This window comes from Lampetra fluviatilis, chromosome 34, assembly GCF_964198595.1.
Source record: "Lampetra fluviatilis chromosome 34, kcLamFluv1.1, whole genome shotgun sequence".
Taxonomy (NCBI): domain Eukaryota; kingdom Metazoa; phylum Chordata; class Hyperoartia; order Petromyzontiformes; family Petromyzontidae; genus Lampetra; species Lampetra fluviatilis.
Window position 1 is genome coordinate 5,596,056 of NC_136308.1, and position 12,198 is coordinate 5,608,253.

General features: G+C 45.2%; 1 protein-coding gene across 1 annotated transcript in view; it reads left to right on the forward strand.

Annotated features, from left to right (window-relative positions):
- The window catches only part of TEX264 (testis expressed 264, ER-phagy receptor), a 160,897-nt gene that overhangs the window by 111,623 nt on the left and 37,076 nt on the right, over window positions 1-12,198 (forward strand). The window contains exon 3 of the mRNA XM_078872380.1: window positions 11,469-11,631. Coding sequence (XP_078728506.1) covers window positions 11,469-11,631 — 163 coding nt within the window. The remainder of the gene's footprint in view (window positions 1-11,468; window positions 11,632-12,198) is intronic.

Consider the following 12,198-nt stretch of genomic DNA (forward strand, 5'->3'; position numbering starts at 1 on the left):
TTTATTTTTATTATTTTATTACTTCCCTTCTACGTGACTTTACCGAAAAAACCAAGAAGATGAATCCCTGCAGTCACGAAAGCTTTAAATCGAAATTTATCCATGACCAATTCGCCCAAAATGAGTCCAATCACTTCAGACCCTCGGAAGCTCATCAGCGTTGAGCCTGGATAGTTTTGAGGTGACCACCATGCGGATAACAGGTGGCATAGGCTGCTGACGGACCATATTATTGTCAGCAGAGGTCAGTGCAGCAAAATCAATTGTTTTGCCGTACTATGCTCCGATGTTCGTGCTTTTCGCCTTCACCAACCGGCGTGCGTGGTGAATTATCGTGCTCATCCAGCAGTGGAGTGAGAGAGGGCTGCACAGGTATGTGTACATTAAGCAGTCGCTGCTGCTTATTGGGTCTGCCACGGTGCTGTTTCAGGGAGGTGCCATGTCAACAGGGGTTGATATAAATTGCTTATTGACAAGTTTGTAATCTTTAAGTGGGAATGACAAATGCTTGTGCGTGCACCCCTGCATCATGCTGCGATACATCAACAAATAAAAGCCAATAGCATAGCACTGATTGAACAGTTACATTTATTTATTTTTCCTTTTTTCGTTATTTATACGCATATTGTATTACCACCATTGTTCATACGTGCGTATTCTGTTACAGTTCTTGATGGCTTCATTTATTTTACTTTACAAGTCTGTTTTGTCTGTGAGGTTTACCGTGCCTTTGGGCAAAGCAACTCGGCGGAATATACACCCTGCGCATTTGTCGAAAGTATCATTTCGCTACCAGACTAAAGTGTTTGGGCAGAGAGACGCCATTTGTGTTGGCGATCATCCAAGAAGCTCTGGATGCTGCCACGGTGTAATGGCCATCACGCTGGACTTGCAGTCTCGAGGGCCGCTGGTTCAATTCCACCTCATTGCCCAGCAATTAAAACAATGGAGCAAGTTTCTTAACCCCCTCCATCCCACCTCTGTCCACCCAACAGTATAAATAGGTGCATTACTACTCTTCTTGGTTCTTTCGGTAAAGTCACGTAGAAGGGAAATAATAAAATAATAAAAAATAAAACATAATAAAATAATTCTCACGACGTTTCGGCCACAACGCAAGCAGCCATCCTCAGGTGGAGAACAGGTCTGTCGAGAAGACAGAGTCTGAATGACAAGCCCCAGGCTTGGAGCGACTATTTAAGCTGGGATGGAGGGGGCGAAGAGCGCCTTGACAAAAGAATTTGCATATCAAGAGGAATTTAGCATATTTATGGGAAATGCAGATATGCGATTAGTACTACTTGTGAAATGCGTAGGGTTACAGCAGCAGAGGTTAGTGTAAATGCGATTGGTATTACCTTAGAGTCGCGGCATCTCTTCAGAAAGGTGAGAGACTCGATTAGCTGAGCCTTCTTATCCCGGAGTTTGTTGAAAGATCTTAAAGTTTTGTGGAATCCCACCCCGTAGTGGCGGTTCAATTTCGATTTGTGCATTACCGTCGATCGGCAATTCGTGCACGGTGGGCTAAGGTGTGGGTACTCCCACCTTTTCCGAGATGTTTGACCACGAGTGTGGGAAGAGTAGGGGACAAAAATACCCCAACGAGAGAGAAGGGCTCTCTCCAGAGCTCCGTGTAGCGTGGAGTAGAGGCCTTTCCGCCAGCGGGTGGCCCGCGCAGGCAATTGCTGGGCTGCACCTTTACCTTCTGATAACGAGTTGCGGTGGAATTATTAATCTCCTGGCTATTCCGTGAATGTCACGACTCGGTGGGGGGGGGCGGCTGGGGGGGGGGGGGTCATGGTTCGATTTCAAGATTCGTTTTGCGCCTTTTTTTTACATCAATAGCTGCACGGGAGACGTGAACCCATTGCTGTATGTACATTATATTTGTTCAACTTGAACTTCTTTCGCACCGCACATAGCCAACGGTGCTAATCGGAGGTGAGGGCAAGGACGTTATGTTGCACATACAAATTATACGGATGATTGAAAAACGCACTTGGTTTGTTAGCTCAAGAATGGGTATTGAATTGACGAATCGATGATGCTGTTCCACTCCCAATTCTACCAAACCAAGCCGTGGTTCACGTGACATCATTGACTCAACGAGTTCTATCAAGCAAATTACTTCGGAGAGGGAAATTGATGTTACCCAGACACTGTTTTTTAAATCCCCCCCCCGCCTCCTACTTCTCACCATCTTTATCCACTCATTCCTTTTAATAAAAACTTCCGTAATCACTGATTAAAAATTACAGGTCTGTCCCCTGCGGTAATGGGAAAAAGGTTCAGAAACAAGATTCTGTTAATTAAATTTGCTCCCTGGATATATCACGTGGTGGCAGAGGGAAGATTAGAAACAGGGCTGGGCATGCTTGTAGGATAACAGAATTAACCATTTTTACTTGCGATGTAAAGAAAACCCGCAGGTGTAAAAATATATAATGATGCTAATTACAATTTAATTCATCACCTTTTGAAATCGGGCAAAAGCAGCCGTGCGCTCGCCTCCAACCAAGTCACCCTGCATGTGCGCCCTGTCTTGTCACGCCTCAGAAGCTGAGCAGAGTTTGAGCTCGCTTACGAACTGGATGAGTAATCCACCAGGTCTCGCCTGGTGTTGCAGGTACGGGTTCGGGAGGTGTCACCAGCAGATGGCAGTGTTGAGTGTAATCCCATTCTGGTTTCTGGAGTTATTCCGGCACACCAAATATTTTCTCATGGAATTGGCCAAACATCCCAATGCAGGACCCTCCTAAACAAAAGAGTCGTGACTCAAGTGAGGCTTTTCTGAGCAAGTAATAATTGGCACCTATTAAGCTCTGGTAAAGAGTTGTGATGATCCCTTCTTGGTATCCCAAATGCTGTTTCAGGTATTCTTCTTCTTGGTTCTTTCGGTAAAGTCACGTAGAAGGGAAATAATAAAATAATAAAAATAAAACATAATAAAATAATTCTCACGACGTTTCAGGTGCTTCAGAGTCACTTGGTTTCTTGGGTTGGTTTATCTGCAGAGTCGTGGACACGGATGTCCCAACGGAGACGTGAATGTACGAGGCCAGAAGAAGGGCAAGTAAAGCAGGGCAGACCGAGCCGCACGCGTAGGAAGCTCCGCTCAGGACAAATGAGGTAGATGGTCCGGGGGTGACCTTCACCGAGACCCCAGGTAGAAACGACTGCCCTGTGATGTCGGCACCGCTAGTCCTGGGAACAATATTTATATCCTGTCGCCTAAGGATTAAGGCAGATTTTGTTGAGCTGGCAGTCCATGTACTTGCAGCCAGACTTGCTGATAAAATCCCCGATTGAGTGACCGGTGCGATTTAAATTCCAAAACACAAGCGGTGTTCAGGCGGTGTTATTGTTCATAGCGCTAGAGCCGGCACTGCTGAGATCCTGAGTTTGAATCGACTTCAGGGCCGTATATATGTTCTTTTTTAAAAAGTGGCTGAAAATTACGAAAATAACTGATTATTTCTCGTGATAATGTAAGTTGACTCAAACACGCAAAACCTTGTTTTAAATAAATTATGTTTACTTGGACCTCTGGCTCTGGAGGGAGGCAGAGAGCAGAGAGTCTTCTTGAAACATTATGTAGTTCTATCTTGACTTAAAGCTTTCGTGACTGCAGGGATTCATATTTTTGGTTCTTTCAGTAAGGTCACGTAGAAGGGAAATAATAAAATAATAAACATACAACAATAACATTCTCACGACGTTTCGATCACAACACAAATGATCGTCATCAGGAGGAAAAAAGATGGCGATCGCTTGTGTTGTGATCGAAACGTTCTTAGTTTATATATTTATTTTATTATTAATTTGAACCTATCTATGTGACTTTACCGAAAGACCCAAACACTATCATGTAGTTCTCCCTTCTTCTTCTGCCTATAAAATGCCCTGGTTTTTTGTACCAATCCGAGACCACAGGTCCATGATATGAGGATAAGAACTTAGCGGTGTCACACCATTCCAGGAAAGGCTCAGCTCGTCTTGGTTCCGATGTTTTAATGCCAATGGAAACGCTGCATCACATCGCCTTGCCCGGGTACAAGTGTGCGAGCACGCCTGGACTGTGAGCCCTTTCTGGCCAACGCATGGCCCTGCACGGTGAAGAATACGACATAGCTGCTGGGTTTTTTTTCTCTTATCTGCAAGAAGGCTCACATAATATGATGAATTTAGCACTTCTGGGAGATAACTACGAGGCGAGTCTCATCGACACAAAGGCACAGATATTCGGAATATTTTGCCACAGTTCCAGGTCATTCCGTTTGTCTCCATGAAGGCTCAGGTCGTAGGCTGAATCGTCTCCCGAACATTTCTGATTTTGCGCGGATCAATTTGAGGCCACTTGATAATCAGAATTCCGGCTAAGAAGTTTGGAGGTTTTTTTTTTTCTTTCTAAAAAGTGTCGACTGAATGATTTTGTTGTCGGGTGCAAAGACCGATTGCCAGCTTTCCACCCTGCTGCATGATCTAAGTACTTGTGTCGGCGGGGCCCATGGTATCCCCACGCCTTTTTGACTTCCCATTGTGTTTGTAATTGAATTTCCAATTGCTGGTTACGTATTGGTAACCTATGCCTCCGAGCTCATTTATAATTCACAAGACTTCTCCGTAATAGCTGTGAAATTGAATATACATCAGCTCTGCCTGAATAGGAAGTGTACATGTATGGCCGCCGTGTATGTAAATTGAAAAAACTAAACGCTTGAGAATTTGAATGTTTGCAAAACGCAGGTCACAGTTTGACATTGCAACCTAATTGGAGAACTAATATTTCTTTATTTCAGAGGTAAAATGTTAACACCGGATAGTGCAGCATGTGACCTTATTTTATGCGCTTCATTAAACCTAACATTTACTTCTAAAAAAGTAAGTCCTTTTAATTGGGTTTTAGGTCATCACTTTGTATATTTAAAAAAAAAAATTGCCATAGCTCATGTTACAAGTCCAAATGGTATGGTGATTTTTTTGTTTACTATAATAATGATAGCAATGGCCTCTTCTTTAAGCATGTGTACTCCTAAACGATGTGTGAATCTGCCGCAAGCTGCATGTCGGCATTCACGTGAAACCAATATTCCCCACTTCACCTCTTAAGAGACCGTGGCATTAGCGTCTGGAAAGTGATCTGCTGGCATCATTGTATTTGACATTTTAAGCCCGAATGGCCCACGTAAGGTGGCGGTAAAGATGCAGCCCTGCAATTGCCTGCTCACACCACTGCTGGCAGAAGGGCCTCCACTAGAGAGAGCCCCACAGAAGTGGATAGCTCAGAGCTGTTTGTGCCACGGTGGCGAGATGTTAACTACCTCGCCTGGTATACAGGAGGCGCGTGGGTTTGATCCCGACACCTGTATATTTGGAGTTTGTTCTTCTTGCGGTGGCGTGGATTTTTCTCCGGGTCTTCCGGTTTTTCCCATCCACGTTGAGAAACGTGCGTTTTAGAGTATTCGGCTGCAACACATTTCCACGTGATAAGCCGCTTCGTTGACCTATCATTTGTTGAAAGGTTCACTTCTGAGAAAGACCTATATAGGGCAGTGAGCCTTACCTGGTCAAATACAAAATAGTTTGTTTTATAGTTTAGTTATCTCTGTTGGGGAGGGAATTGGTTCACGAGACAATGTTAGCACTGGCTTGGAATTGAACTCGAGTTTCCAGGTTCATGCTGCAGTGTGCTCAACACTCAGCATCCCATATTTGACACTTATTAAATTGGGATTACATTTGATACAGTAAATCTAGCTGTGACGGTCCCACCTGATGACGGAGACTTGTGTTGCCTCCGAAACGTCGTGATTTATAACTTTATTTCTATTATTATTTCTATTATTTTATTTGTATTATTTATTTTTACCTACGTGACTTTACCGAAAAAACCTAAGAGTATGGGATTACATTTGCATAAATATTTTATTCCTTGACTATGGGAAACCGTAATTCCTCGAATTAACATAACGGTCATGGCTTATTATGTTATGGCTCTTGGTGTTAGATACTAACATAAATGACTGCATGTGAAACATTACAGTTGATTTACATTAGATTTGGCAGGCGTAACGGTTCATCCAGCGTATGTAAGTAAATTAACCGTATTCCCTACCCTGCAGACAATTGTTGTGAAGGCAGTAAGGAATTGGTGGGAAAGGAATAAAAAACACATTTACCATTATGAACTATGGCTATTCTAGTACAGACAGCCTGGCTAAATGATTGTGAACTACGGCTAGTCTAGTACATGCAGCCTGGCTATACAATGATGAGCTACTGGCCTTTTGCCTGTTCAAGGGTGGACGTATTGCAGTAAATCTGAAACTTGCAAGCGAACAGCAGAACGTGATGTGATATTAATTGTATCAATTCGTGTGCAATTTGTAAGGCCGCGGTGACACAGACCTATTTAATTTAAAGGTTATAATCCCTTGTTCATCATGACGTCCTTTTTACTTTGATGTCTCAACAGCGTCACGGAGATCACGTGACGTGAGGGTTCTGCCCTTGTAGTGAGGGTTGTAAGTTGACGCCGAGGAGGGGGGAGGAGGCGCCTCGGCCCCCCATGTGGAGTGACGTCAGCCGCTAATTATTATGAAAGTCGGGGGGGTGTCCATTTGGAGGACGTCACCTTATAATGATTATTAATGAGGGAGGGGGGGTCAATGTGGAGGCCGTCACCTGTTCATGATTATTAATGAGGGGGGCGGGCCGACGTGGAGTGACTTCGCGTGCGGGACACACAGACATTTTTGGCTCATTATAGTAGTAAATGGCTAGTCTCGTACGTACAGCCTAGCTGCATTTGCCTGGGATTGTGTTGAATGGAGTCGTCATGAGAGATAAAATGAGTAGTTAACAAGGACTCAGTAACAATCATGATACATTTACAAACATCATGCCATACATGCAATATTGTCTTGATGAGTAAACTCTCCATTTTTCGCCATGGAAGGATTCTGTGGTAGAGGTGGAACCGTGCATCGATTCACTGATGAATATGAATTGCTAAGCTCACAAGACATGCATTGAGTTACGTGTTTAAGAATCAATGTTTTCCTATTCGTATACATTGTATGTAATAGGTTCATGTCACCGCTGCAGCCACTAGACGCCTTGAGACATTAGTGGAAGTTCCCTTACAAATAAGAGTTGATTAGCACGAAACAATTGTCGGCGCATATTGACGTTCATAATGAAATGTTGATCATCGCATTTGATTACGACATTTCTACTATTGCGATACTGAAGCGGTGTACCATTGTGATACTGAAGAAAGCAGTGTTTAAATTTCGATTTAAAGCTTTCGTGACTGCAGGGATTCATCTTCTTGGTTCTTTCGGTAAAGTCACGTAGAAGGGAAATAATAAAATAAAATAAATAAAACAATAAAATAATTCTCACGACGTTTCGGCCACAACGCAAGCAGCCGTCCTCAGGTGAAGAACAGGTCTGTCGGAAAGACAGCGTCTGCAGTGGTTCATTGTGATTCTGAAGAGGAGAGTTTTCAATCTATTCATCTTGCCATCTAAGGGATGGATCAGAAACACGGACGCTGCCAAAGAGGATGTAACACATGTTGGAGGGCGTGCAAAGAGGCATGGAGAGACACATGCTCTGAATTACACTGAGAGAGAACCAGCCACACGAGCGGCTTGAAAGAGCGCGGTGGAGACGGCGTGGCGAGGCCTTTTTTAATGAGTGGTGGGAAGACGACGGCTGATGATTGCGATGATTAACATTAACCTTGGCAAATAGATATTGCGTAGCATTTGAATGACGCCGAGATAGAGGCAATTACTTGATGGCCAAAGGCAAGGGAAACGATTTATTTTAAAGGCGAATTGGCACTTGAGTTCATTTATATTGATACTGCTGCCCTTGTGAAGACGTGGCTTTCACGGGGGTTTTGGAGTTACATATAAATTGGGCAGCAGGAATAAATGACAGTCATCTCTTTGAGAATTGACGGCCCAGGGCATTTGTCTTGAGCGCTGGTTACCGATCGTGACTCTTCAGTCTCGGCGTTGCTTTTCAAAAGTCCGAAGTGATTTCCTGCTCAAGCGTTCGAGACGGTGCTCCTCTTCTATTTTGCAGCTCTGAGCCGCCAGTGTAAATTCCTCATTCCCATGGCGGGGCAAGTCTATCCGTAGGAAAACTCGTGTTAAATTCCCCACGAAGTGGCACATATTTTATTGACACGGGTGGGATGATGGGCTGAATCAGCCCCCAACCAAGATTGAAACTGACAACCTTCTACAACGACTTACTACTTTTATTTCACCAGGTAAGGCCCACTGAGCTATTTAACTCTATTTCTGAAGCGACCTGGTCACAAATGATAGCTCGACGAAGTGGCTTATCACGTGCACATTTATCGCAGCAAAATACTTTTAAACGCATGTTTCTAAATGTGGATGGAAAAACCGGAAGACCCGGAGAAAAATCCACGTGACCACGGGGAGGGAGAGAGAACGCATAAACTCAAAATATACAGGCGTCAGGGTCGGAAGAACCCATGACCTCCTGCATACCAGGCGAGATGATTAACATTCTGCCACCGTGACATTATTGCGAGCCACTACTACCACCGAGGCACTTGGCCCGATCGGCTTCTCTCACGCAAACCGGATCTGGGTCGATGGCGGCACAGCAGCGTGTCATCGGCGACCGCGCACGCCGTCGCCCCGTCTGCGCGTGGCACTTCGCCGGCGGAGCCCGATCGACCGCCCCGGTGATGTGACGCGAGGACTCGACGAGCGCGCAGCTTTCTACCGCCAGCCGCTTCGATCCAGGGGCCTTGGCTCGAGTGCGTCCTGACGGTTGAACGCCGATGGGAGCTGGCACTGAACGCAACGGCGGGGTCAATCGATTAATGCTTTTGAGATGTTTTTTTTTTTTTCTTGGGGTGTGAGAAAATGTGAGTAACCAATTCTCTGGCTGCTCGCAGCGGTTCGAGATGCACCGGTAAACGACGGTGCGCCACGCAGGAACCTTTTCGGAGCACCGAGCGTGCACACCGGCACTTTTGTGAACGGTTCCCATTGTACGGTGTTTCACACGGAGGGCAAGCGACAGCCAACGAGGGCTACAGGACGAATAGCTTTCACGACGGGACCCGTGAATTGCGTTATTGCCGACTATCTTTGTGAAACACACGCTCCTAGTGCAATGTCGTCTCCAATTCCTTTAACAGTCGACTCGCTCAAATCTTTCAAACAAATAAATATGTATTCATACTAGACTGGAAATGTTTACTCCTGTTTATACAGCGGCTTGAGATGATGTCACAATTTCTAGACTTTATAATGCAACTTTAAATACGTCATACATATAATAATTATTTAGATTAGTACATAGTCTTAATATGAGGAACTTCTCTATGCTCTGTACAAGAACAGCTATTTGCGTAACATAATGCGGTGGGAACATCAAATAAACACAAGGATACTAGCCACAGTAACCACGTTCACAACAGTAAAATACGGTGTCAAATTAGAATCGGTTAAAATATTTAAACCAAAACACACTCTCTGACTGGATGTATGAGACCTCATAATAAGTGTAGACATTGCTTTAAACACTCAATAACAATTACTTATTACTTGGCAAAGCAGAAAAAAATTGCAGCCTCAGACTTGTTTTGGCAAACTAGTTTCAGCCAAATGATAGCAGGTTGAAAACAACCCAGTAATTTGACACTACGAATTCATTCTTTTTTTAAATGTATATACTCTGTAAATAGCAATTGAGCACAAGTTATATGTTTGTTAGTGTGTGTGTGTATATATATAGAAAATCTTGCGCACTCTCTGAATTTAATAACCGTCCAATAGCGCTCTAGTGTCTGCGTATAGCTTTGTGGGTGCAATATTGCCACTGGCAAGGGTTGCCATCGTATCATCGGGAAAAGAATATCTCTTTACCGGAGAAGGAAAGAACGACTTGTTAATGGCTTGTATTGCGTGCAGTATTATTATGCAACTGGCAACAAAAACAACAACACTTGACTTTTTGTGACCCTAGGAAGACTCAGATTTCCCAGGGCAGCTACCCTGAACAGGACGACGATCCTGGGAAAAAGTGGGACAGGTGGCCCAACCGGCTTGCCTGCGTGAGGCCGTGGACAAAGTATCGTGTTGTGTGATGCATAGGCTAACCTGAGAACTTATGCAGTCGGATTATGATTGAGCACCCCCTTTACACGTGGCCGTTATTACCAATCGGCCAGCCGGCATGCGCACACACCCGAGACCACAATGGGCCAAAGGGCGTGCGGATCAATCGCTGAGCACGGCAATTGCCGCCGGTTACTTAACGCTCAATCGCAACGCTTTTGACAGCCGTCACCTCGAGCCCACACCCGCATCTCAGAAAGCCAGAGGCCTTTAAAACCTCCCAAACTTCTCGTAGGTTTCCGAAACTTTTTAGAGTCCTCTAAGATGACAAGGGCATGGCCACCGCAGTAATTCAGGTGATTTTACACGGCTTTTGGAGGTTGCTGCCATTGACCTGCGTTCCTGGGATGTGTGCCCAATTACTAGCGTAGCCCTTTTCCGACTGTAACACTTGATGCAGGCGTGGTCGGTTGGCGGGCAGCGGGGTGGTTCATAAGTATTTCTGCGGACCCACCGTGCCAGGGATGTCGGTGGTGGGGATTGTGTTGCAATTCGGAGTTGAGATTGGATTCCGTTTTCATTTCTTCGTCTAGTTTTTACTCGACCCTGTAATGATACCCCCCTCCCTTCCCTTCCACTTCCCACAGTTCAATGAATTGTGATGATTCGAGGTCATAATTCAGGGTGAATATAGGGGCCTGTAGCAGTAGCTGGGGTGGCCTAAACATTCAAGCTACATGAATAAAAATGCATAGAATCTTACACACATGGTTCATTTCAGCACGTTGGAATAAATGTCAATCAATTTTGATGAATCGGTTGGATTGTTTTACCCCTATGTTGTACTTTTTCGTTTGTATTGTTTCTCATTTGTTCAGTCTAATTTGTACAGGTTTCATTCCATTAATGCCAGTGTAAATATTTGCTTAAATAAGTAAATTATCAATGTCCATGCATACATCGATGTATATATTGTGAGTGGAGGTATAACGACGTATAGGTCAATCAATGTTATATTCTTAAGCCTTCTGATATGTGCATCAAATCGCTGATGAAAGAACACATCTTCATGGTTTGTATACATTGTTTTTAACAGGTTCATATGATCCCTGCAGCCACGAGTGGCTGCTATATTCGCCGCAATAAAAAAAAAGTTTTTAAAATGAATTTTAACGCCGACCCTTGACAAATCACGGATTCTCCAGGATGGGCGAGTCGAGATACACCTCCGGTCGTGGCCGTACGAACCTGTACTCATTCGACGAATCGACGCGTCGCGTGGCATGGCCAGTGGTCACGGTGCAGCGATGTGAACACGCGTGTCCGCATGTGCGTGTCCGCGTGCAGGAGCGCAAGCTGTGCGCGCACCCCTGGGTGGAGATCTACTGGGACGATGTCATCCACTACTTCTGCCCGCTGGCCAAGCAGGTGCAGTTCTACGTGCCCGAGATGGAAGAGGCAGCGCGGCAGCAGCGCGAGGAGGCGCCGCGCGCATCCGACGAGGCCACGGGTACGTGGCGGCGGTGCGAGCGCAAAAGGCGGCGCGTGCGCTCCGTTTGTGTGGCCTGATTTGTTTTTTTTAATCTATCTTCGGCCCACGAATTATTCCATGAGACGAAGAATCGTATCAGACCTCCCGCGGAGTAGTGCAGCTGCCCCTTTTGGAAGCGGATACCGCAGAGCTACCTCTTGAGATGACGAGAAGCGACCTCTGGTCCACACAGTAGGGGGGCAGCACTTTTGCCACCCACTCTGCCAATGAGAGTCATGTACATCGCACGACAGACAAACCAATAAAGGATTGAATTGTCAATTTTGCCCAGAATGTACACAGATATTGGCAGTGGCATTGAAAATCGGTGTACTTAGTTGAATATCGATTGGCTTGGGGTTTTATGATTATCACGTCCTTGGATGGATAGTCGAACAGACGGATGGACTGAAGTAATATTCCCCGACGGTAGCGATAAATAACCAACCGGCGCCCTTGACAATGGGTGCAGCCTTGGCATGCGGTGGTCACTTCGCTGACCCCAAATGAACGATGGTTATGGGGCCGAGTTGACCCTGGCGGGGA